The sequence below is a fragment of the Oxyura jamaicensis genome, chromosome 26 (assembly GCF_011077185.1).
Source record: "Oxyura jamaicensis isolate SHBP4307 breed ruddy duck chromosome 26, BPBGC_Ojam_1.0, whole genome shotgun sequence".
Lineage (NCBI taxonomy): Eukaryota > Metazoa > Chordata > Aves > Anseriformes > Anatidae > Oxyura > Oxyura jamaicensis.
In genome coordinates, this window is record NC_048918.1 from 3,491,182 (window position 1) to 3,516,969 (window position 25,788).

At 45.8% G+C, this 25,788-nt stretch overlaps 2 protein-coding genes and 1 long non-coding RNA gene across 13 annotated transcripts in view; 2 read left to right on the plus strand and 1 right to left on the minus strand.

Moving 5' to 3' along the window:
* ATP2B4 (ATPase plasma membrane Ca2+ transporting 4) overlaps nt 1–5,499 on the plus strand; it is a 42,915-nt gene extending 37,416 nt beyond the window's left edge. For 5 of the 7 annotated variants that reach the window (XM_035346942.1, XM_035346946.1, XM_035346943.1 and 2 more), the window contains one exon: nt 370–5,499. In XM_035346942.1, coding sequence (XP_035202833.1) covers nt 370–675 — 306 coding nt within the window. In that variant the 3' untranslated portion in view covers nt 676–5,499. The remainder of the gene's footprint in view (nt 1–369) is intronic. The other 2 variants (XM_035346945.1, XM_035346944.1) reach the window with 1 other exon arrangement.
* Nucleotides 5,500–7,173: 1,674 nt separating this feature from the next.
* On the plus strand, nt 7,174–25,520 carry ZC3H11A (zinc finger CCCH-type containing 11A). Of its 5 annotated transcripts, none has more exons than XM_035346959.1 (19): nt 7,174–7,323; nt 12,790–12,845; nt 14,260–14,312; nt 14,654–14,839; nt 15,041–15,160; nt 15,941–16,064; nt 16,493–16,696; nt 17,249–17,368; nt 17,877–17,957; nt 18,252–18,362; nt 19,073–19,135; nt 19,398–19,493; nt 19,705–19,761; nt 20,279–20,746; nt 21,336–21,412; nt 22,123–22,318; nt 22,916–23,085; nt 23,540–23,598; nt 24,137–25,520. In XM_035346959.1, the coding sequence occupies exons 4-19, from the start codon at nt 14,786–14,788 to the stop codon at nt 24,393–24,395; spliced, it is 2,259 nt and encodes a 752-aa protein (XP_035202850.1). In that variant the 5' UTR covers nt 7,174–7,323; nt 12,790–12,845; nt 14,260–14,312; nt 14,654–14,785; the 3' UTR covers nt 24,396–25,520. The 5 variants fall into 5 exon arrangements, with proteins under 5 accessions (XP_035202850.1, XP_035202848.1, XP_035202852.1 ...); XM_035346957.1 differs by having other exon boundaries at nt 7,175–7,323; nt 13,839–14,312; XM_035346956.1 differs by lacking the exon at nt 7,174–7,323 and adding exons at nt 7,340–8,325; nt 9,267–9,354 and having other exon boundaries at nt 12,790–14,312.
* LOC118178482 lies at nt 8,746–22,535 on the minus strand. Its single transcript, XR_004756160.1, has 3 exons — nt 22,526–22,535; nt 20,767–20,770; nt 8,746–8,885 (listed from the first exon to the last, which is right to left on the minus strand). It is a non-coding gene; the product is annotated as an uncharacterized LOC118178482 (long non-coding RNA).
* Nucleotides 25,521–25,788: the final 268 nt, after the last annotated feature.

The window sequence follows — 25,788 nt, forward strand, 5'->3', positions numbered from 1 at the left end:
ACACAGATACGCGTGCGCACACATGACAACTAATGCAGTTTGGCTTCCATTCATTCGAAGTGATCTGATTTTTTTTTTGAGTTTTTTTTTATGTCTTTTCTTGCAGCTTCTGAAGTCGCCCCATAGTCGGTTGATTCCCCATCACACACCTAGTGCCTGAGTCTGATCCATGTTGGCCCTCCTAGTTCACCATAGATCTCTCATTTTGACTTAGCTGTGTGTTCAGTGGTGGTGATGTTGTCGTTGTTGTTGTCCTTTTTGTTTCATTGTCTTTATTTTTAGTTTCTCCTGGGAGCTCTGGCCTCTCCTAGCCGCTACTAACCCCTCTTTTGTTTGCCCCCCATGCTCCGCGCCCTCGCCTCCCGGCAGATCAAAGTGGTGAATGCGTTCCGTAGCTCCTTGTACGAAGGCCTCGAGAAACCCGAGTCCAGAAGCTCCATCCATAACTTCATGACTCACCCGGAGTTCATCCTGGAGGAAGACGAGCCTCGAACACCATTCCTTGACAGCGCTGAAGACGACCCCGAGACCGACGGACTCAAAAAGCGAGGTGGGGATAGCCTGGGTGGATCGACATCCCTCAACAGAAATAACAATGCAGTGGACAGCGATCAAACCGAGGTCACCTTCCCGGAGCCCGAAAGCCCCTTACACAGCTTGGAGACATCGGTTTGACCTTAGAACTTCGACCCCCTCCTCCTCCTCCTCCTCCTCCACCTTCGCCCCGCGCCCTGTGTGATGTTGGCACCAGTAACTGATCACACACTGCGGTCACTTCGTGTCAAACTGCTCATACGTATATCATTCTGGGGGGGTTTTGTTTTTGTTTCTTAATTTTTTAACGATTATTTAGCTGTGGGAACCGGAGTACCACGATGCTGGGTGTCGGGAGAGGGGCTACGCCAAAATTTTGTGCATCTTCATCCCTGATTTTCAGTGGTACTCGCCCAAGTGAAACAGCCAGGTCATTTCCTCTCCAGGAGTTGGGCTCCATGCGTCCGTAGGGGGGTTTTCACTTTGAGAAAATGCATGTTCAAAGAAAAGTTCAAATTGTTGTAGTCTTACATGCACGCTCCCTGCCCGAGGGCTGTGGGCTGCACTTCTGACTTTTATTTTTCCACTTGTGGTTTTTAAGGTTTTCTTCTAATGTTGGGGTTTGTTCTTTGCTTGTGGGATTTGCCCCCCAGGAACTTCACAGTGGGAAGTGGGGGAGTTAGCACTGTAGTGCGACAAGTTTAAAAAAAATAAAATAAAAAAAAAAAGGCAAACAGCCAGGAGGAAGGTGTTTACTCGCAGGTTGATAGATACAGGGATGTACACCAGTCTTCCACCTTGAAAAAATGGTACCTAGCCTTTCCAGCTCCTCCTCTGCGTGCGCACACGTTTCTCTCTGTTTCCAAAGCAGTGACTGGTAGACAAGGAATGGAAGTGACTCTGCTGTAACCTTGCTGGCCATGAAAGATTCCGATTTTTTTGTTGTTTTTTTTTTTTTTTTTTCTACCAAGTTAGGTGCAGGTGAACTGGCAGCATAAAGGGGGTGAGGAAGAACCGTGGTGGTGAGCAGCAGGGCTCTTTCCTGGGGAATCCTAAGAAATGCATCTCTTCCGCTCGCGAACGGCTGTGAAACTTTTGGCAAGAGCCCTGTAAAGCTTTAACAGCCCCAGCTGTCAGGAGCAGAGGGTTGGAGAGGTTTTTTTTGTTTGTTTTCTCCTGTTCTGGCTTGTGTGTTCAGCTGGGCTAAATAATCCTTCAGCCTCGGAGTACAAGCTGCAGCTGAGTGCCGAGGAGCCCTGGAGGATGCTCCAGCGGCGCCCACCAGCTCTACGCATCCCTTCCCAAGCGGCAGGAGGATGAGCAGGGGGTTATTGTTGGTACGGCTGGGTCAATTTATAGCATGGAAGGGACGAGTCAGGCTGTCTGCATGGCCCCTGGAAGGGAGGGGGGCTCCATGGCCAGTGGGATGACCCATGATTGCCAGGGAAGGGGCTCCCTTGCGGAGGTGGCAGGCTGGCTGGCTGGCCACAGGGCTCCCAGAGGGTGCTGCACGCCTCCCTTGCTGCTTTTTTTTTTTTTTTTTGAAGATCATCTCTTCACCCCGCATCCTGCCTCACCTCGGTCTCCTGTAACTGTTTCTCCCCAGGGTGAGAGCCCCGGGGTGCGGAGCAGAGGTCCCGGGGTGCTGGACAAGTCGTCTCTGACCCCACCCTCTTGCAAAGCCAAGAAGGGGCAGAGCAGGAGGCAGGAGTTTGCTTTGCTTGGGCTTAGTTTTTTGTTCTTGTTGTTATTTTTTTTTTTTCCTCATGGGTTCACCCCTGGTTGTTGGCTTTGGGTGGTTAGGGCTGGAAACAGCTCAGCAGCCTTCTGTCCCTTGTCCCGTTTGGCTTGGTTTGGTTGGAAGCAGAGAGAACCTGGTCATAACCGGCTGTACGATGTCATCGTCTTTGCCCGGCCTCTGTCCCTGTAAGCAGAGGTGCCCACGAGAGGGGGGGCTGGCTGGTTTCTTCTTTTTCCTTTCCTTTAAGAACGCACAGCAGAATCTCCCGTGCCTTCTCCGAGCACTGCCTGCAGCACCGCCTGCCACGCGAGGGCCCAGTACTTTGCCAAGAAATAAGTGTTCCTTAAACGACAACAGCAAAAACCAAGTGTCTTTGTTTCGTTTCCCAGCCCAGCACCGACCCACCCGTCCCTCCCCAGTGCTGGCAAGGGGGGGGGGGGGGGGTGAAGGCTGGGCTCCATACACTGCCAACAGCAAGGAGAAATTGCCACCACTGCCCCTCTCAATTGCAAATTCAAGTGTCACCGGCCCCTGCCCGCGCAGACAAAAACCCATCGCTGTCCTCCCCTTCCTCCTGCACGCGAGCCGATAAAATGCCTTGGGCAGGACACGGGGGTGCTGCTTGCCTGGGTGTGCACCAGTGGGGTGAGAGAGGGGTGGCCGTGGGGTTTGGGGACATAGCTCAAAAGATCACTTTTTTTCTATTTTAAATACTTGCAAAAAAAAAAAAAAAAAAAAAAAAAAAGAAAAAAAGATTAAAATATCATGTTCTTAAAAGCTTACATAAATATTTATTAAATACTTGGGGAGGGGCACTGTGTTTTTTTTTTTTTTCCTTATGATACTTTTTTTATTACCTCAGACCTGCTTAAAAAAAAAAAATTTAAACCAATGAAAAACAACAAAAAGCCAACTTTGGAGGCTCTTAAAGTCGCTCCCAGAAATCTGTGACTGGTGGGTTGCCGCAAGGGTCTGGTTGTTCATTAGCTGATCTATTTTTGTTGTTCTAGTTTCCATGTTAGGAGGGGGAAAATAATTATATATAAATATTATGCAAAAAAAAAAAAAAAGTATATATATAGTTTTCTTTAGATCAAAACTGATATTTTTACGTCAGCCATATGTATTTTGTTTAAAGAAAAAAATAAAAAAAAATAAAATCTCGAGTCCCGCGACGACGCGTGACGGCAGTTCAGTGACAGGTAATAAATTCAGTGTATCAGCGAGCGGATGCCAGTCAGCTTCCTTTTCTCTGAGCAGCCATCTTTCTACTAGACGTTAGTTGGGTGAGACAAATGTTTTTTTATATAAATTATGTTGGTATGGCTGGTTGCTTAAAGTAAAAACGTTTATTGTGCATACATCTTTTATGTAAAGTATTATTTTTTTTTCCTGTTTAGTTTCAGTGATATACTGGCAGCAGATGACTATGGGGTTAAGTTATTGAGGACATTATAAAAACAGTTTTGGGGGAGATTGGTGCTCTACGTGGAGAGGCATGGTCGGCAGCATGAACTTCTGGGGACTCTCTGCAACATGCCTTGAAAGAGGGGGAGATTTTTTTTTTTAATTTTTATTTTTTGCTTTGTTTGAACTGCCACGAGTGTGCACGGGGGAGAGTGCCATGCCAGCCAGGAACCGAAGTCATACCCTGTGATATGTGTTAACTTGCCTTGGAATGCTTTGTTATTAAAACACTCTGAACATAATTTTGCATCCAGTTCTTAATAACAGTAGGGTCTCTGGTGGTGGTGGTTTTCTGTGAAATAAATTGGCAGGTTGGTACCAAAGACATTACATCACGTCCTGTGTGCGTTGCTGAACAGGCATTTTTAGGCATTTGCATTCTGTGATTAGGTTTTCTTTGATTTGTACAGGGGTTATACTTAATTTTCAAAGGTTTTGTGCAATAAGCTTAAAATAAAAAAAAAAAATTAAAACAATCTCAAGAAGGAAAAAAACTAAACCACATTTTAGCATGGGCAGCCTTTGGCTTTCCCCAGTCAAGGAGTAGATGTCCTGTAGTGCTGAGCCCCTTTAGAAATGCTTCTTGTGATGACAGGATCTTAGGGTTAATGGGAAATCCCCCTCCCCAATCCAAGAAGCACACCTCCACAATGTTGGTGTCAGCTCCTCTTGCCCTCCAGAGCCCTTGCATAACTGCAGGGACCTCAAAGAATAATCCCCGCAGGCTTCTGTACCTCTAAGGGGGAAGGATGTTTGTACCCCCCAGTGGTTGTTCCTCACCCCTGTGTCCAGCTCCTACAGGTTCATCATGGAGCATGCAACCTGTAAACTGCACTCCTGCAGCCCCCAGTCTCCCAGGCAGCGGTGCACGGTGATGAGGGGTGATGCTCCTCTGTTCCTGCCGCGGCCAGGGAGGTTAGGGGGCAGAGCCCCCAGGTTCTTGGCACGTAGCTATTCCTCTCCAGCATCTCTTTGCCAAGGCTGTCCCCTGCTAGAGGCTGGCCGGTCTCTCTGGCTTGTCTCTGATATCCTCCTGCTCAACAGAAAAAAAAAAAAAAAATCGATTTTCCTTCAAAGAAGCCCATGGCTAAAACTGCCTTTAGTTTATTTCCTCCCCTTAATATATATATATATATATATATACAGTATTAAACCAACATTTGTGTGTGTATATATATTTATCCAGTGCTCTCACAACAAAATTTTGATTTGAAGAGGGCACGCAGATCTGATTTTTTTTTTTTTTTTCCCTTCTTTCTTTTCCAGTAACTAGTATAATAAGCACTGGTATTTTTGTATAAAAACAGAAAAATACAAAACAAAAGGCTGAATATTATGTGGTATGCATGACATTAAAAAAATGGTGGTTTCAAAGCAATATGTACCCTGGTGTGTTTGCCATATCCTAGAGTCCAGCTTAAAGTGCACCTGATCTGTATTGCATTTTGATATTAATCTCTATGTACAATGTTTTGCATGTAATTTATATGGTTCTTGGGAGAAAAACATTTTGAATGAATTGTCAGTTATCTTCTTCTGAGAAAACAGGCTCCAAGCAGAGATAATAACCAAATCAGAAATGGACGAGCAGTTGAGGGGTGGGAAAGGGGGTACATATACAAAAATTAAAAAAAAAAAATAATAAAACATGCTGGGGGTGGGGGAGAAGGGAAATGGTTTTGAATCAATAAAGCTTTGGCTGTTGAGCAGAAACAATGCGCGAGTGCATCCAGAGAATAAAATGTGCCCACATGTAACTGTGACGTCCTCAGTGTGTCCACCAGCTTGTGAATCAATCCCACATCTTCTCCTGGTGCTGGATGAATGGCTCAGCCTCTCATCTGAGCAAGGCAGAGCGTGCAAGTAGGGCCTGCAGGGTGGAAAGAGGGATGGGGATCAAGAAGCGACCCCATCGCTATGAAAGTGTCTCTGTAGTTAGAGTGGGTTTTCTCTGAGCAAGCCTCATTATTCAGAGGCAGAGGATGGCTTCTTCCATCTCAGAGCAAGGTCCAGAATCAGTTTTCAAATGCTAGTCAAAGCCAGTGGCTCCTGGGCTATGTGACAAACTAACCCTAGAGCAAAAATCCTCCTTGTCCTCTTTCCTGGTGCCCTTTCTGAGATGCCTTTAGGGTGAGTCAAGGCTATGATCTCCACCTTCTGGGGATGGTGTTTGAGCTGTGTCCTGCCTCAGTGCTGAGACTCTTTTGCCTTTGTAGAGGCCCTTTGCCAAGCCAAGAGTGACAATGAGAAATAAAAAGCATCTAGCCTCTGAAATATTCTTGTTCCCAAGCACCGTTTTTTCACTAGATTGCTTTAACTCCTAGTTTTTGGTGGAGAAGCTATTGCTTCTCTGTGCCTTTAATAAGAGGCTTTGTCTGGAGCCAAGCCAGGATGGCAAGATTGAGCTGGGCAAGGCTATCAAGGAGGAAATTCAATCTACAGCTTCCTAGCTGGGTGTCTGACCTTTGGAGCCCAGGCCATCTGATACGAAGAGGCTGTAAAAGCTTTATTTTCGCAGTGTCGCTGTCTTCCCTGCTCCCATTCCAGGCGCGGTGTTTCTGCTGACAGCATCTTCCACCTCCTCCACAGAAGGTGCTTCTTTCTTTAAACTTAGCACAGGCTGGACGCAAAGAAATAAACTGTTAGCGGTGCTTTCGGCTATTTAAATGGGAAAAAAAAACAGCCAATGTTTATTTCTCTGTCCAGAGCAGACGTGAATACTTGTGTGGGCTCCTCTCCCACGTACTTAATTGCCAAGCCAATAGCAGCTCTGGTGACGTGTCCTGTGGGTGTCTGTGCAGTGACGGGGCTGCCTCACCCACCCGTACCCCAGGACGGACGTGGGGGGCTCTCTGCTGCTACCACAGGGCCCAACCTGCGGGTCCTGGGGCAGGCAGGATGGGTGCTGCTGGGCCCAGAGGGGAGGCCTGGCCTGAGGGGAGACGAGTAAAGGAGGCGGGTTTGGGCTTAAAGCAGGCTTGTCCTGCCCTAGCTTTATCCAGAACCTGTGTGCCTGCCTCTAGAAAGCCATGACAAGAACACAAAATAACTCAGAGCTTGCAAAGAGCGCTGCAGTGGTGGTGGAACGGCTGCCTCAGGGGGTTGAGGCCTGGCACCATCATGGTCAGCACCCTCCTCCTGGCAAGAGGCGAGGCACGATCTTGGCACAGGCAGGGAAGGGAAGGGGAAGCACTGCTCTGCTGGCCCCGCTGTGAGCGGCTTTGTCTGGGGCTGGCGGTGCAGCTCCAGAAGAAAAAATAATAATAATAAAAAAATAGATAAAAAAGAAGCCGCCCGCCCGCCCGCCAACTTATTTGCAGGGCCCGCCCGCGCCGCTTTTCTCCCCGCTGGGGGCGGTGCTACCCGCTCACCGCCTCCTGCTAGGCCGGGCGGAAGTGGGCGGGGGTGAAGCCGTGCCGGCCGCCATCTTGGCAGCGGGAGCTCGGCGGTGCCCGTATGTTGGGCGCCATCTTTGAGGCTGGCAGTAAGGAAAGCGACGGCCCGAGCCGCGGCCCCGGCGGGACGAGGAGGGACGGCGGCGGCCCTGGTCCCTTGGGGTTCGGTAAAATCCCTGCTCGCCGGTAACTAGAGCCGTTCATAGACCACCGGGGGGCGGGGGAAAGGCCTCCTGCCCGGCCCGGCTCCCCACCGCTGCCCTGAGGGGGAGCAGGCCGCGTTCCGAGCCCTGCGGGTCGGGGTGCCCTGAGGGGGGGAGGCCGCGGGGCCTTGAGGCAGGGGGGGCTGGGGGGCTGGGAGAGTGCTGAGGTGTTCCCCCCGTATCAGCTCTTCTGTGCCCTGTGAGAGAGGGAGCTGCTGCCCGGGGTTAGGCCCAAAGTCCCCTGTCAGGCCCAGGGCCGCCCTTCCCCTCGCCCTGCCCTTCCCTCCCGCTCCTTAGCCCTGTCTCAGGCCTTGGCAGGCCGTCTGGCCATCCATCCGGCCCTCTGGCCGTCCCTTCCACTGCCCTGCCCCGTCCCTGCCATCTCCCTGGGGAAGCAGAGAGTCCCCGGGCTGCCTTCAGGGGGGAGGTTCTGCTGAGGAGATTAAAAGTTTCCCCCTTAACAGGCACCTTGCGAGTTATTTTGAGTTCCAACTTTCTGCCTTCCTTTTGTAGCAGTGCCTCTAAGGGGTGCGCTGTAAGGTAGCCGTCATCTGGCGCGTTGCTCCTCCGTTTCCCCAAGAAACTGCCTTCAGGATCTGACTAACTCTGGATGCACCCGGTTGTCACCTTAATTTCTCCTTTAGCTTGCTGAAAACAACCCGGTTGGGTGACCTTTGTGTTTCTTCCTTAAAAATTGGATCGAGGAGGTCTCTGTTTCCTTATGCTGATGATGTTCACAATGAAGGTGCAGAAGGGATGCTTACTGTTGCCAGGCTCGGAATGTTTACCCTACCGGTGCTCTGGTGCTGTTAGGCTGCACTCAGTGTGAGCTCTGGGCCTTATTTCGAAAAGCCTGCGTTATTTGAGTGTATAAACCTTATAAACCCAAGATATTCTGCGGATAGGTGATTCTCAAACCACGTCGGGACCACCGCTGTGGCGTGTGCTGGAGTCAGATTTGTGTCTGACTGATCAGGCGGAGCAGGTGAATTGAATTTGGTGGTGGTGGCGAGGTGTTCTGGGGGAAGAGCTAGTCTAAGGAAAGCTTCCTCTTGCCGCCCCTTCCCATCTCAGATGGCCGCTTCCTGGGGAAATTGGCTCTTCATGAGGTTAAGTAAAACGTTACAGCGAGGGTGAAGAATCACATCATTGCTTCCATAGGTATTTGCTGCCAGGCCGCAGGGTTGATTTCAGAAATTTAAAAAAAAAAAAAAAAGATAAATAAAAGGGAAAAAGAAGGAATTATGTATTCTTTCACCCACTCTCTTGTACTGTAGAGTAGGTGTAGTAGCTTCAGCAGTACCCTTCCTCCGGAAGCAATTCCCAGTGCCTGCTCAGACGCTGGGGAGGAAAATGACAGAGAACAATGGAGGAGAGCCACCTGGTATAAATAAAGGGAAGAAGGGTTATGGGTTAAGGGAAAGCCACTACATTAAAAAAATTGGTGTTACCTAAAAACCGGTTAAGGGTTTGGGACCTGCAGGTGCTGCCTATTCCTGCCTATGTTGCAGTCGTGCCTGTTGCCACGGAGCAAAATGGGGAGAGCTTTGCTGAACGCAGCATGTTAAAGCATGCGCCGTTGCCTGGAAGAAGAGCACGGACATCCACTGTGTGGGACTTCTTCCCTCTTGGTCTGTGGTTTACCTGAAGGTTTACCACAACCTGCATATGTTTCAAAAAAAACCACCCAACAACATTAAAATCAAAAGAACATTGAGAGTGGCAAGGCAGATCCTCATCCCGGGGACTCTGACTCGTCGGTGGCATCACCAAGCAAAGCATTGTGAGTGCTTCAGGTTGGGGCCGCTCTTCATAAGCGTCGCAGCCGGGAGGGAGAGTGGATCCGATGTGCCTCTGGCGGGTCTGTGTCAACCCTCTGCCCAAGTGGCTTCGTTAGCAGTGAGAGTTTGACTCCTGTGTTCCCAGCTTTCGCTTCTGCACCGACCGGTTGGCAGAGCCAGCGAGCTGCTTCCTCAGCTGGAAGAGGAAGAGGAGTGACCTCAACTGTGCCGAGGTAAAGCAGAACTGTTGAAAAGACTTGTCAAAGATGCAGTCTGTACCCGCGCAGCTGCAGCAGATCCTGGAGCACTGGAGGAGATAAAGTGGGATTTCTTCGTGAAAATAATGCTGTGAAAGTGTTTTCATGCCAGAAATTAGGACAAACACCTCTGTTGTGTAGACATCCTCTGTTGACCTGGCACACTGGCATTACAGCGTACCTGACGCACTCTTTGTATTGTTTGTTTAAAAAAAAAAAAAGTGTTTTAGGTGTTTTAGTCAGGGCAGGCCAGAAACCTGCCTTGGCACTTCCACGTCTCAGCAGCGCTCGCAGACCATGCGTCCTGGATGCCAGGGCAGGACCTAAATCCGACGGTGCTGTTGGTAAAGTGAAGCTCAGGAAGCACTTCTGTTTGTTTCCGCTCTTCCATGTGAATTTTTGCCCTGTGAAGGTGGTGCATTGAGCTCTATTCTTAACAGCAAATAGGTTTAAAAGCAGTTACAGTTTAAGATCTACGTGCTTGCGTGTTATTAAGTTACAGAGCTTTGTATACTGAGCTGGTGCTTGGTAGGAGAAAACATTAAATCTTACCTGGGAAACTGGGACTCTCTCAGCTACATACTGCCATGAAGCAACTGAGATATGAGTGCACTTAAATAACACATCACCGGAGCTGTCGTGCTACTGACCACTGAAGGCACCTTTTTCCAACACCGTCTTACTGGAAGTTGATACAGACTGGCAGTATGCAGTTGGTTCCCATCTGTAACGTGTGTAAAAGTGCTGTAAAAGAAGTATTTTTTCACAGCTTTGGAGAAAGTGGAGAAAACCACAGATAACCATTGGTACCTGGACCCCGAACCTGCCACCGGCTAACTGACAGTGATGCCCATGGGTATCTACTGATACGCTGCCGCCTTTGCTCCGGCAGAAGTCCAGTTTTAATTAACCAGCAGGTCCCTCCGAGTGGCTTTGCTAAAACTCCCTGCGGTAGGAAGTATCCTACAAGAGCCAAGTTATAAACTGATGTGTGGTTTTCCCTTAATCCCCTCACCCTTGACTTTCCAGCTCCTGCGTGTGCAGTGCTGGGTTGCTAGGTGCCAGCTGCCACGGTTTGTGACAGTGATCTGGGACTTGAGAGCACTGAGAGTGGGTTAGCAATTGCTTAAGAGCTTGACTTTGTCATTCTGCTAATGCACGTTAAATTCTTCAGGAACTCCAGCACAAGAACAATCTTCCGCAGGATCTCTGGAAGCAGGAAATAGCCGCTCTGCGGACCTCTCTCTTCCTTTTATATGTTAAGGGCTCTTTAGAACAGCAGAAGGTGGAGCAGCTCTTCCTGGGAGGGAGAACGGGGGCTATTCACAGCTCATTCCAGTGGTCCCAGATGTCTCCTGGTTGTGACATTCTTGGCTGGGGAAGGCTGCTCACTCGAGTCATTGGTCACCTCCTGGCTTTGCAGAACACAAAGACTTTGAGAGTAACGGTGTCGCTGTCGCTCTGGGACTGGGAGATGGGTGAAACATCTTAGGCTTGAAACTGATTCTCTGCAGAGCGGCGTGCTCAGGTCTGAGCGCGTCGTCTTGGCCATCTTATTAGATCCCTGCTTGAGAGGTTGCTTTGAAGAATTGCTTCCTCTTGATATCGATGTGTTGAGCTAAAGACAAATCTGTGCTGAAGCACCGTCTGATCAGATGAGTGCCTCAGTTCAGGATTGTTCTTTGAACACCAGGACAATCAGCGTGTTCAGGATCAGATGGATTTGATCTTGAGATTGTCATAATCCAGGTCCCTGAAGTGGCACGTCTGCAAAGAGAGCTGCTTGGCCCAGCGAGGAGCGTCTGTACCTTGCGGCTGTGGTAACTCGTGGCTCTGAGTCTCAGAGATCACAGTGAAAGGTGACCCCCCAACTCGCTGGAGGAGGAAGCTGAGGCAGCTTTAACCTTTGCCTTCTTGGCTGGCATCTTTGCACTCTTGCTGTCAGTGGCTATTTTGTGTCCTTCCCCCCAGCCTCAGAACGTGCCCTCGGTGCAGACGTAGGCGGCATTTAACAGCTAGAATTCACTCAAATATCAGGAGTACAAGTCATGCATTTTCTGCTTTTGCTTTGGAATCCGTAGCTTTAGATTCTCCTGCAGGTGATGAGGTTTCTCACAGCACCAAGGATGAGCTGTTAGCAAGAGGTTGTTCTGTGCTTCGACCGTGGGAAGATGAATGGTTTACCCGTGCACTGTTAAATATAATTTGACACCTAGCACACAACACTCAGCCTGTGGGGTGCTTTAACAAGCAGATAAATCAGCAGAGGCTGTTTTGGAGCCAGGGTGATGCTAGGTGATTAAAACGCAGGGTCGGAACAAGGAGCTTCTGGTGTCCTTTCTTGTCATCCGACTGTTCACTTACAGTGTCCTTAAAAAAACGCGTCTTTAATATCTTTATTATAAATGGAAGGCACAAAACAGGCCAGCAACAGAGACTGTCCAAGAGAAATACTTCGTGCTTTATAAACAAACAAGCGAGTACCCTTAGGTAGGTGTGACAATCCTTCTCGAAAGCCTTTTTAGAGTGCAAAAATATTTTGTTCCCTTCTTGCTCTTCTCTCCAGGACAAAGGCAGAAAAGCCAACTGGAAGTTAGACCAGGGAGGTCAGTTGGTTCCATGCTGAGAAAGACAAGCCCTTAAAACAAACTAGACAGGTTTTCTTTGTTCTATTTATCTTCCTTCAGCAAAGGCAAAGTTTATGACACTTCCTTCAGCCAAACGAAGCTTATAGCATGTATTTCCAGACCCCCAGCTACTGTGACCGTAGTGCATCTGTAATTCTTCTGTACAAAAAGTTCAAAAGCTTCTAGCACCCCGGAGAAAAAAGAAATCTGAAAATCTTTCCAACTTGTGTTACAGACCTGCTGAGTGCACCAGAGTTACTCATTTTTATTCAGGCTTTCATTGGCTAGCACTTGGTTTCTGTGCAGCACTTGGATTGCCGTGTTAGCAGATATCAGTTTTTTTTAAAAAAAAAAAGCTTCTCAGATCATTTTTAAAAATGAGACTACTTTTAGGGAATTTAGGGCTGCGAGGTATCCTTGGTTTTGCTTTCTTCCCATTCCTTAGAGCAGATCCATTCATATCCCGACCAGCGTTCTGGGTCTGTTCAGGAAAATGGAAGGCAACAAGCAAAATGGTGAGCTCCTTGGGCAGACAAAAGAGCTAAATCTGGAAAATGTTTCAAGTCAAACTTCCTTGCTAAGGAGCACCAGTGATTTTTAGAGGTAGCAGAGGAGCCTGCATGGCACTGTGTGTTTCTGAAGGTGCTAAAGGTCAGAAGTGATGATTCCTATCAGTACAGAAGAGGAGGAAACCTTGCACTTAACTACTGTTTTTATTCCCTTTGTCAAGCAGTCAAAACCAATAACTAATATGAGAACCCGACTTTTCCTCTCTTTATTTTAGATTTGGGAAAATTCCCTGCCAAAAAAATATTTCCTGGAAAATTCACTAGTGTTTGTGTGAGTAAAAGGTTCCAACCTTTTATTATTAATTTGTAAGAACTATTTCATCCACTTTTGTCCAGAAGAGTCAGAAATAATTTGCACAGAAATGTGCAGCATTTTAATGAGAGGATTCAGAATCACTCTAATTTGAACTTTATCTGGTCTGGTTGCAGGTTTTATGACATTTAGTGTCTTAAAAAAAAAAAATCAAACTATCTGACTTCACATCAGAAAAAAAAAGAAAAAAACTGTGGCTAAATAAAATCTGTTGCAGCTCTGGTCATCGAAAAATCATTGGCTATTAAATTGGACCTAAGTCATCTTTTCTAACCTTTCGTGATCTTGCAGCAATGGATGATGATGGATAAATGGATTAGGGAGCAGCACGTGATGGCAAACCCGTGGGATTTGCTACGGCGCAGAAAGAAAGCAAATTGCTTCCAAAAAAAAACCAAACTAATTCAAAATCCTTGGTATCATGCAGCCATGCCACTGGCAAAGTGAGCATTCCCCTGCCTCTCAAAGCTTGCTGTATCCTTGATCTGCTGTCTTCCTGCTGTTAATTGATTGCAACTCTCCGTGTCTGATCAGGGCTACGAGTCGTTCTCGATACGGACATCGTACAACATATACTGTGCACGCCTGTGTGTATAGATATGTTTATCCTGTATGCATGTACATACGTATGCATATTTGTGTGCTGGCCCCCGAGTCACTCATGTTACAAAGCATTGGCCTCGAAGGCGTACTCATCAAAATATTTTGTAGATCCTCCATTTTTAGCTAATTCCCTCCAAATGAGAGAATTTTTACGCGCTCTCTGTGTCAAAAAGGCAAAAATTCTGATGTTCACTGTCGCTCTCGCTAACTTTCTATCACTCACTCCTCGTGTGTGTATAAGCACATATGTGTGTATGCGTATGCACATCTGTGTATTTATATGCACTGGTATGTTTTTTGCTGTACAGGTAATAAAGACGGGGAAAGGTTTTTGTGTTTTCTTAATAGGTGAAGAAATCTTGAAGACCAGAGATTGGAACATACTGAATTTTAAATTTAAAAAAAAAAAAAAAAAAAAAAAAAAAGAGTTAAATTGTCCGGCTGTGGAAGATGGAGCCTCATTTTTGCAGCCACTTTGAATCACGAGTTCATCTCTAAATGCACTGGGGTTTTTTTGTTTTTGTTTTGTGTTTTTTTTTTTGTTTTTTTTTTTTTGGTTTTTATTTTTTTGAAGAGCTAACTAACCCTGGCTGTCTCCAGTCTGAGAGAGTATTCCAATGGACTCGCTTCCTCCATTAGTTATAAGCTGTTTAAAAGCGCATCCCATGTTTGAATTGTGGATGAGAGGTTCCCTTGGCAAAGTGAGGAGGAAAATTCTTCCTACCCCTTTATTATTAATTCACGGATTCAGTGTTGGTTCGGCCTACAGGAGAAGTTAACTGGAAGTCTTTGAAGATCGATAACTTTGCTGAGGTTGTCCAGGTAGGTGAACTCGCAGTGATTGGAACATGCTATTTAATGCGTCATACTGCGTTCTGTAGAAATTATTCGTAGCCACAGTTGATCATTGACTTGCATGTGTGACCATGTGGTTTTTTAAGAAGTGACTCTATTTTCAGGCTTCCAGAAGTGCTCTGAGTCGTATTATCGAGGACGCTTGCTGACAAAGCTCCTGGCAGCTTTACATAATTTAATATTGTGTTAGTTCATGTAACAGCCGATTTCACGGCATTGCTCTCCTCAAGAGACTAATCTGATTTACAGAAGAAAGCTGGAAAAATGCTTGTTACTCATTATTTTTCACTTGTTGGTTCTTTCTTTAGGGTTACTTTTAAAAAGAAGATATCACTGATCACAAGCCAGTGGAAGACTCAGTCCAAGCAAGGGTCAAGACTTCTCTCCACAGGGACTGCTCTTGGAGAGAGCTCCCGAGCTTGTTAACAGAACTCATCGGCATGTCTAAACAAGGGGATGATTGCTACTTCTATTTCTATTCCACCTGTACCAAGGTATGGCTGGGTTTCCTTTGCTTTTCTTTTTTTTCCATTTTTTTTTCAGGAAGGAGTGGATTAGGAGGAGGAAGCACGCTGGTCTTTGGTTAACTCGATAACCAGATAGATTCTGAATTCAACGGTAGCAACCTGAGGCAGTAGCGTGGCCGTTTTTGAGGCTGTACTGTATTTTCCTTATTGGTTTCCTTTTGGTTACAGGGAGACAACTGTTCATTCCGCCACTGCGAAGCTGCCCTGGGAAATGAGACCGTCTGCACGCTGTGGCAGGAAGGCCGTTGCTTCAGAAATGTCTGCCGATTCAGGCACATGGAAATTGACGTGAGTGCCTAAAGACATGTTCTCAAAATAAATCAACAAAAGCATTTTTCAGCGCTGTAGGTGTGCTGATTGTGCTTTTGCAGGATAGACTCATTTGCTTTAAAATTACACTGGTTCCTGTTACTAGGAGAGGGGGTGGGAGGAAGTAGAGGGAAATAAAATCAATGCCTTAGGTAGGTCTTAGCAAGATTTTTTTTCTTAGATGCCGACAGTATTTTCTCAACAGATGCAGAATAACTGCTAAATAGACTGCTAAAACTTGTTGGAGCAGGGGGGTAATAAACTGGCTGTACTAGCCTCCTGAGAGCAGGTTTGATAATGATCTATCAGGTGTCTTCTGTCCCAGAGTCCTTCAAATAATGCTGTTCTAGCTGCCTGGGATAGTGAGCAGTGGGGAAAGTTAAAGGTGCAGAAGAACAAAGTCTCCGAGACGTAGTTCTAGATAGAGTTAACCTAGGCAATTTAAGACGTTCTTTTTCCCTCTGAATAATCCTGCTATAATCCTAGGTGTGTTAGTTTAACCCACCCTAAACTGATGTCTGCGAGTGCCTGTCTTCTCAAACTGAATGATGACAAACTAAATGTGCATGGTGGTTACAGCTTAGGCAAACTTAGTGAATATGCCCGGGAATACTATACTGAAGTGGTAAACTGACCTTTGGCATGATGTTTCAGCACTGTATCGCGACAGCCCTATCGCTGTCGCGATCTGGAAGTGTGCAGCTCTTTGCAGACCTTAGGTGCATGTTATCACGAGCTTTTCTTTCTTTCTGTCTTCAGAAAAAGCGCAGTGAGATCCCTTGCTACTGGGAGAACCAGCCAGTAGGCTGTCAGAAAGCAAACTGTGCCTTTCATCACACCAAGGGTCGTTACATCGACGGACTCTTCTTACCACCAAGCAAGAGTGAGTTTAGGTCCTTTTCCTTTTAAGTACTGAAGAATTAATTTTGAATATCCCTTGGTGCTGATACTGTAGGAGACATCAGGTAACGGTTCATTCGTGAGAGCAGGAAAAGGTCTGCAGTCATAGGCGGTCAGCTAAACCGAATGTACTGCTGGTATTTGTTTTCTGCTTTCATGGTCAGCTTCTCTGTGCTCTGTGTGATATTTGCCTTGCAGTTTGCTTTCTGTTGTTTCACCTTTTGCTGGGTGGTAGGGAGATGTGTTGTTTGAAGGGAAGTCATTGTTCACGGTGTAAACGGTGATGGGAATGTGCAAAAGGAGATGTTGAATTCATTGTCTGTGCGGATTATCTGCCTTACCGCCCATCTTTGTGCATTGTGGTCAAAGTTTTAAACTGCCGTATTACCGATGACCCTCCTCTTCCTCTAGCTACACTGCCAAGTCCACCTGAGTCCACGGATGATGATTTGAAAGTGGCTCAGATGTCACTGCAGCAAAACAAACTTTCTGTCCAGTCAAATCCCTCTCCACAGCTAAGGGGGGTGATGAAAGTGGAAAACTCTGAAAATGTCCCAAGCCCTACACACCCTCCAGTTGTAATCAATGCTGCAGATGATGATGAAGATGATGATGGTGAGCATGTTTTGGTTCTTGGAAGGAATTTGTGCTGTAAATGATTGTGTAAATCTTTGGTTCTTGGGAGGAATTTGTGCTGTAAATGATTGTGTAAATCTTTGGTTCTTGGGAGGAATTTGTGCTGTAAATGATTGTGTAAATCACAGATGACCTGAGGTCTGACTAGCGATAGGGCAGGCAGTCTGGTCAGGTCCCTGGTGGCTTTGTCTGGCAGTCAGTGGACAGAACCTGAAATGTTGGAGGAAAGCTTAGAACCACTCTTGGCTTTAGCTGGTCTGTTGTGTAAAGTTGTATGTGAAACTAGGAAGGAGATTTCTTTTTGCTGTCTGAAGAGTAATATGTTGTGTAGTAGTTAAAGCTGCAGGGAGAATCTAGAGTCCTGGATGTCTTGTCCTAGTGTAGTCTACTTCTGAGTTCATCAGGTCAGTGTAGCTGTTAAAAAAACTTTGTTTTTTTTAATATGAACCATGGACTGAAGTGTCATTGCATGAGCTACGTAATCATGAACTGTCTGGTCTATGCATAACTGAATAGATTTTTCCCCTTCAGACCAGCTTTCCGAGGAAGGAGAAGAAACTAAAACTCCTGCCCAGCAACCAGCAACAGAAGGCCATAATGGCTTACGGGTGATTTCCTCTCGGAAAGGCAGTGCTACTACTGCTAAAGAAGGTATTCCAGCACCTGTAGTAGGATAAAACAGAAGGAGAACTTGACAATTAACTCAAAAGCAATGTGGTGTAAAAACACAACAGAATGTAGGGGTGCTGAATGGACTCGGTTATTTCCATGATCTCATTTCTACCTAATACCATCATATGCCCATTGGGTCACTAAGGTGAACTCCTTTTCTTTGCTTTTGGGGAACAAAACGGGGCCACAGCATGGAGTTCAGATGGCTGCACGTGCAGCCTTGCAACCACCGTTGAAAGCCATATTTAACGACAGAGGGGTCTAATATCATGTAAACGGATTATAATTAAAACTACAATTTTTACCCTGAAGGATGAAAGGGGGGGCAAGATGCCATTGGTTCTGTGGTTCTTTCACTTGTGAGGAGTGTTGACAGGGTTTATTCTAAATACTTCTGAAAGATCCTGAGCACTAAGAAGCCTGAGGATCTGTGGTCCTCAGTGAGTGCCTCGAAGCCTTAGTCTCATTAAACGTTTTGTGTTTCCAGAGGGCGATCTGAATTTTAAAATAAAAACACTTGAAGAAATAAAATTGCAGAAGATGAAGGACAAAACTAAGAAAGACAGTGGTGAGTTAATATTCCCTACTTCCTTATCCTGTTCATGGCAGGTGATGGTGACTGGGAGCTGCTTGAAGGACAGACTTCCATTTTTAGCTGGGGGCATCGAGCAACCTGTTTCTCACCCAGCTGGTATTCTAGATGGGAATTCCAAGGGCAACCAGAGGCAAATTAGTCACCTCTCTTATTTACGTGCTCTCGTCACTGTATGTTTGACAGTAGTGAATAATTAAAGTTTTTTGTTCTTTGTGATAGTTTTTTTATGTTTGGTAAACTTCCTTATGTTTTGCTTGCTCTGAACAGAAGTTCCTTCAAGGTCTTCTCTTCCCCCTGTCGATTCTATGATTTTTCCTGCTCCGGAAAAGGAAAATGCACGGACAGTGGTTCGAACTGTGACACTGTCTACAAAGCAAGGTAGTAATGAATGCTTTTGTTTTCATTTCCTTACTCCTAAACTGGAAGGTTAAGCAATAACTAAGACAATTCACCCACGTTAGCCTGCTGGTGCTGCCTTCTTCTGTTCAAAACGTGCTTTTATGCTGAAAGTTTTGGTGCTCAGGTTAAGTGCAGTAGTAGGAGAGAGAAACAAGTGTCAGTATGCAATAGGGGGATAACTGAAGAACAGGAGAGTAACGAGAAGAAAGGGCTGTAAAAGCCTGCTATGTAAGAAGCAATTTCTGAAGCATTAAAGAGGCTGATGGCGGCAGGTGTGGCAGTAGTGTGATAAGAGTCTGTATAGATTGTATTGTTTAGAGCTGTGCAAATCCCTTTTAAAGGGAAAAAAAGTGTAGAAGTACTTTTACTCGTAGACATTCACCTTAGGAAGGTATATTTCTCAGCATTTGTACCTAATAATGTTCTGCTTGCTTATGCAGCTTTGTTCTGCACAAAGTATAGCTGTCAAGCAGACTCAGATTCATTTTCTACCATCTCAGCTGGAATTTGAAGCAAGCGCTGAGACTACTACTACTTTTTTCTAAGTTAATTATAGTTGAAATATGAGTTTGTGTGGTTTAGCTGTCAAAACAGTGTCTTACTGGTTTTTTTTGGACATGGGCTAACAGGATAATATTTCTATTGGCTACTGGTTTCTGTGAAATAGAAAAATTTTACTTTTGTTTTAGGGGAAGATCCTGTGGCTCAACTTGATCTGGATGAGAACCAAGGAAAACGGAAAGCCTCCATGAGTAAGAACATTTTATGAACTGTTATTTAGGTGCCATATTCTATATGTAACTGCATTAAAGAGTATTTTTGATGTATGAGAGGAAAATGCATTGCAGTGGAGATCTGTGTTGATGGCAGAAACAGCAAAAAAAAAAAAAAAAATCAGCAGCTGAAAGGCAATTTTATGAAAATATGCTTGAAAAATAGAAGCTTGTGGTTGACTGTTCTCAAATCTTCCTCCAAAGAAGTGTTCTTAAAATATTCCTTGTTTTCTGTCTGAAGCTGAGGTAAGCACCCTTCCGGCAAAGCGCAGCCTTGCTGAAAGGCTGGGAAAGAAGGTGGAGGTTCCAGGAAATGCGGACAAAGCACCTAAGAAAGGTAAAGCTACTAAACAGGCATCTGGATTTGATTCCCGGGTTTTGTATTTAGGCTTTCTGTTTGTCCTTTTCCTGTGATGTTTCTTTTTTGCATGTTGGCTGTGGTCTTAATCACTGGGATTCAAAGTTACCTTTCCTGTCTTGTTTTCTAGTGTGAACACAAAGTTGATATTTATGCAGCCTCCCTAATTTGTTCTTTTTCTGTTTTGCAGTTCAAGTTCCCAAGTCTCTGAAGGAGAGACTCGGATTACCCTCTGAGCAGACAACAGGTAACTAGATACTAAATATGCTTTCTCCTTCTTCCTTTCCATGAACTCAGACCATTTTCATACAGCCCTAAAAATTAATTTAAATGAAAACAAAGAACTGATTCCTCTTGTTTGAGTGCTGAAGCTCTTCTGACAGCCACTATCAGAAATCTGGCTCTTGGTGTGTGTTTATTTTCCACTTGTGCCTCGTCAAGGTTTTATGCTGCTTTTGTGAACCCTCATATGCAGGTAGAATAGAACCACTGCCAGGAGCAGGAATTTGAAATGCAGTCTGAAAAAGTAATAAAGTAAAGTAGCATTTCTGTGTAGCAATTCTCTCTGGATAGGGCTGGTCTTCAAAATACAACAAGTGGCTCAGAGGAGGAGGAGAATGTTTAGGTTATTGTCCTAAGATGTGTTACTGGGAATGCTCAAGATTAGTTTTCCTTAGTAACTGTAGTGACAGATTTTGGAGACTTAAAGTATTATTGGACTCTCTTTAAATGTTGGTGCTTCTCCTCATTTCTTGATGATACAGGGAAGGCTGCTAAGCCCAAGGGAGAAATCCATGTAAAAACATTGGAGGAAATCCGCCGAGAGAGAGCGCTTCAAAGACAAGAAACTCAAGCGAAAGCCCAGGCTGAAGGGCACGGTAAAACCGAAGATCCCAGCGCAGGGGCGAGACCTGCTCCTGCACTGCGCATCAAGACGTTCTCTGAAGCCCTGGCTGAAAAAAAGAACAATCGCTTGGTAGAAGAGAATAAAAGGGCGGGAGAGTCCCATACTAAGATCAAAATTCAGGGTGAGCCCAGGAAGCTGTGTGTGTCAAAGGAGCCGGCAGTTAAAGTCAAGCTGGAAGGAGAAGTGCACGTTAAAACATTGGAAGAAATAAAGCGTGAGAAAGCTCTGCGGATGCAGGAGAGTGCACGAAATACGCCAGCTCCCCCAGCACAACCTGGACCTGCCCCAGCAGGGCAGAAGTCGTTACAGATCACAAAGCTGACAGGTAATAAGATGCTTTAATACCTGCCTCAGTGAGGTGCTTCCCATATTGAGCAAGTTCAGTTTGCTCAGGATCTGCTTTGCTTTTTCCTTCTATGCAGAGGATAAAAGAGTTTAAGGCTACAAAGTTCAAAGGCAAGGAAGGGCCAGGATATGCAACCGTGTCTGTTTTCACTAATTACATGATGGTATTCTGTATTTCCCACTAGAAAATTAACTCATTGAGGGGCTTTTTAGTCTAATTTTGGTATTCTGTATTTTTCTGCCATCTGTTTATGGTATGGAGTTCAAATTCACCTTCCTCTTGAGCACGTGTTGCTTAACGCGTGTATGCGTTTTTAAAGCATGCATCTACATCTTAATGTGGGGGGCAGTTTCTGTCAAATGACAGAGGATCAGAGGTCTCGTTAAGATTATATAAACCTTGTAAAACGTGATTGTGTGATGGAGATGAGGAGGGCTTAAATGCTGCATGGATTGCACGTTGTAGCCTTTCTCCGTCTCATGGGACGCTATGAAATAAACGCGCAAGAAAAAAGTACCCAGCTTTCTTTCTTTCTGCCGCTGACAAAACTTTTTGGCTTGTTTTAAAGCACCTGATAAGGAAGAAAAGAAGATAGTGGAATTGAACCGGCCTTTCCCTAAACCTTACTCCGTACCTGACGTACAGGTGAGGCCTTTGTGAAGACACGCATACATTCGTACAATTTCTGATAAATTCTGACAAGTTTTGTGACTCACCGTGTGCCACCCTCTTGAGTGTGTTCTTAACCTTTCAGCGTCTGCTAGGAGCTGCAGTGCAGTCTAAATCCTATCGCCAATAGCACTTCCAGACAACACTGTAATGCTCAAACAGAATCAGCCTGTTTATACCGCAGCGAATAAGAAATCCCATTAGCACCAGTTGGAATCCACACAGTTAACGTGGAGGGAATTCTTTTTGTTCTTACTGACTTAGTCTGTCAGACATGAAGGATGTTGGAAAAATCCTGAGGGAAGTGATTGAATAGAAAAGGCCAGAGTTTTGTGTTCAAGGAAATCAGTCTGTCAGTGGATACCGTAGAGGGGAGCTTGTATGACTTTCTGCTGCTTAGAAAGAATGTAATAGATGTACAGCAAAACACTAGCTGCTTAACGAAGCTTGCCATGTGGGGAATTGCAGGTATGTGAAACGGTGTTTCCATGGTAAAGCATGGGTCTTGTTACAGGCAAAATGAATTTATGGAAAAAAATGCCAGTAACCTGAAGGATCTTAATATGCTGTTCCACATCGAGACCATTTTGGAGGGATTGCTGATCAGATTTGCTTAAGAAATCTCCACCGATTTATTTATTTATTTATTTTTGTCCTATTCATGCACTACTTTTCTTCCTTTCTAGCCCCCTCAACAGAGCGGAAGTCATGCTAAATTTCAAGTTAAAAGCATTGACGAGAGACTGTGTGAGGAGCGGCAACGGAGGGAACAGCAAGAGAAGCTACGGAAAGAGGCAGCTGATGTCCCATCTACGGCTGGCTTCTCTGCTCCTGTACCAGCAGGGACAGAGGCAGCTCAACTTCAGGAGCAAGAAGCTAAAAGTAAGTGTTGAAGGTTAGAGTTACTTAGGTTGCCTTCTGAAATACAGGCAGAAGATGACAATTCTCGTGTTGTAACTCTGGCTGGGTGCATTTCGTCACTTAATGCTACAAAGCGAAGTGCGTATTTTCCTTAGTTCATTTCTTCTCCTGCCAGCCAGATGTTAGGTCAGGAGTGGGAGGCTAGAAAATGATACTACAAGTTTGGACTTTGTAGAACAACTTAATAAATTTTGTGGGACATCACTGCAGGGGAGAGGAAGCTGGTACAACAATTGCATACACTTAGTCGTACTATAATTGCTGCTTTTTCCTTTCCTTTCCTAGAGGGAGCAAGACTTTAAATAGAAAAGCTGTCCATATTTTGTGAATCTTATTAGACTTCGTACAATGTCTTAGAGTATTGCTTGCACTTAGGATTGCTCTGTCTGAGTTGGTAGACAGTTCACTGTGTGCAAAATATTGCTGAGAATCCAGGCAATGGCAGTGTGATTCTGCTGGCCAAATATATTTCACTATGTAGCAGGATTGTGGAAATGATTAATACAATTTCTTGAGGCAAAGCAAGACTGTATCGGTTCTCTCTTCCTTTTGCTCTAGCCAACAGTACCGTGTGTGCGAAGCCTTCAGAGGGTAAAGTCGCATCACCCAAGAAGAAGGCGCTGAAGCGTAAAGCACCTGGAAATTATCCATCTGCTGTAGCAGCAGTAAAACCACTGACTGCTTTTGACCCTGACATGATGGGACCTCCAGCCAAAAGAGCAGCAATGGTAAGGATGGGCTAATGCAGAAATTGATCCACTGTAAAATTTATACCCTCCTCTAGGAGAGAAGATGGGAAACTCAAATGTTCTACAGGCCTTCTGTTCCCTTTTAAATCCGGTAGCTGCCTACCAAATGCCCGTAGTCCCCTTTTACATTGATTAGATCAATGGCACTATTTCCTTGGTACTCGGGGATGCTGTGATCGCTCTGGTGCGGAGGATTTTGTCCATGAATGCTGTGTTCTTAAAAGACACGAGATCATTAGTAACCTCCCAGTGAATGTTAACTGTCTTCAGGAGCACCTTGGTTTTGTATTTTGGCTAAGGCTGCGCAATGCCAGAGAGAAGCAGCGCTTCTCTCTTCTTCTTCTCCTTCTTTTGTAGAAGAGGGATTTCCTGTTAAAAGCTATTAAGGAATCTTTTACTCATGTGTCATAAATACTGTTTTGCTGCTTTCTAGGCTGTTCCAGCCGTGGCGGAGCATGTTCCAGCAACCAGACCAGAAAATCCCCCAAACAGGTGATGACCACAACTTGTTCTTTTTCTTAACCGCTGTATACCCCCAGTGAAACAAGTTCTGTCACATTTGGGAAAAAATTAGGGTTCTGAGATAACTAAAGCCAAAATCCACCAGAGGAATAAGTCAGGTGAAATCACTTTCTAGCAGCTAGCAGGAATGCTTAATTAGACTGACCGACTTTAAGTGCGGCAAGTTGGTACAGCTTTCCAGTGACTTCTTGGGTTGTCTGAATACCTAAATGAGGATGAGGTGAAGTTCTACTTCCTCGTGAAGTGATAAATGATGAGCAGTGTCCTCGGCCTTTTGGTCCTCAAGGATGCCACCTCACCTCCAGGTGCTCTGGCTTCACAGACAACCCCCCAAACCGAACAACGTACCTGCTGATACGTTGGGCTCTAAATGGGTTAATTGAGTAACAATCCCTGTGTAAGATTGAAGTGTAGGAGGGGTTGGCTACAGTCTTTAGAGCCGGTTTGTAGAAGAGGGATTTCCTGTTAAATGGCGTACACTGACTGTTCTCTTCCTTGTTCTCCCAAGACCTGAAACCTGTCTAGGAGGCCAGGCAAGATCTCTGGAGCATACGGAGTTCTCTAGCTCCACTTCGGCTTCCCAGCTAGGAGAAGTGAGGACTCGCCGGCAAAGTTCCACAGGAAACGCCACCTTATCTGTGGAAGAGGATTTTGAGAATTTACTTTGGGAAATTTCAGGAGGCAGACTGGAAGCTGAGCTGGAATTGGACGCTGGGAAGGATGAGGATGACCTCCTCCTTGAACTTTCAAAGATGATTGATAGTTGAACCGCATAGTCCTATAGTATATTTAAAAAAAAAAAAATTAAATCTGTTCTTCTTGTTGGATACCCCGAGGTGATCCTTTTTCTAACCGAGGCTTTGCAATGAGACTTAAAGCACAGTTTGAACTGGTAGAAATTGGCAGGATCTGCACTCCGTTGCCCTAAGTTTCCCTGCTGGTCAGAGTTAAGGCCTTGTGCACCCGTTCTGTAACTCTAGGTGGCTACCTTTGCTATCAAGAGGACAAAGCACTTCTTTCTTTTGGCACGGAAAGATGTCCATCGGCACGCTGTGGTGGCTGTCAATTGATCTACTGATTGAGCGATGCTCTGAAGGCTTAAACGTAGAGCTTCTTCCTTCCTCCCCCCTTGGCACAACTCGATGGTGGGCGCATTGTGAAGCTTCGGTGTTCTGATTTCTCGGACAGTTGATACCCAAATCCTGGAGTTACTATGTCAACTCTTGACTTTTATTTGTGTATGCCATTGTTTTGACTGTACTCTTTTCAGATGATGAAGCTGTAGGGGTGGGAGGGAGCAGAATCACTATTCTAGCGTTTTGGACCAAACGTGCTGCCAGGAGGGGGGGGGGGGTCAGCCCATCCAGCCTTACTTTCAATTATCAGGGATGATAAAATGGTGTGCAAAGCAGCAGCTCTGTGATACGGCTACGCTGCCCCCATTCCCTTCTCTTGTGCTGTACCAAAGTCCCGCAAGCTTTGGTTGGTGCTTTTTGCTGGCGACAGCAGGACTCCAGGGCGAGTAGTCGGGACTCTTCTGCAGGAACTGGGTCAATTAAGGGTTGGTTTAAGTGCCTCTTGGTTTTAAAAATTGCTCCCCCTGAGCTGCTGGCTCTGCTGCCTGCTACAGCAAATGTTGGCGTGCCGTCAGCGTTGCACTTGGTGGTGGGCACTGACCCTGCGGAGGATAGCTGAGACTCGGCTGCCTTGCGTGCCCTGCCGCCAGTGATCGTTTTCCCCTAGCAGATCTATTTTGAATTATTTTCTTAAATTTTAGAGGAACGTTAGGCTCTTCGTGCTATGATTTGTGAAGCTGTAGGGGCCCTCAGGCATTTGCTGCTGGCAGAGGAAAATCGCTTGTTGAATTTGTTGTAAATACTTTGTTTGGACAACAACGTGTGTGTGTGTGTATTTGACAACCCGCTGCGACGCCCAGCTCCGGGAGGGAAGCTTTGAAGCGGCTCTGGGAAAACCTCAGCGGAAGAAACTGCTGCTGGAGCTCACACAGCCCTCCCTCCTGCTGAAGGACTTCACGGGGACTTCTGCCGGTTCCAGGTGCCCGCACGCAGACAGAAATGGCTTGGAGAGAAAGAGCCGGGAGGACAAGGAGAGCTCAGACTGCGGCCAGCCTCCACCACCTTCCCCTTGCTTTCCCTCTCC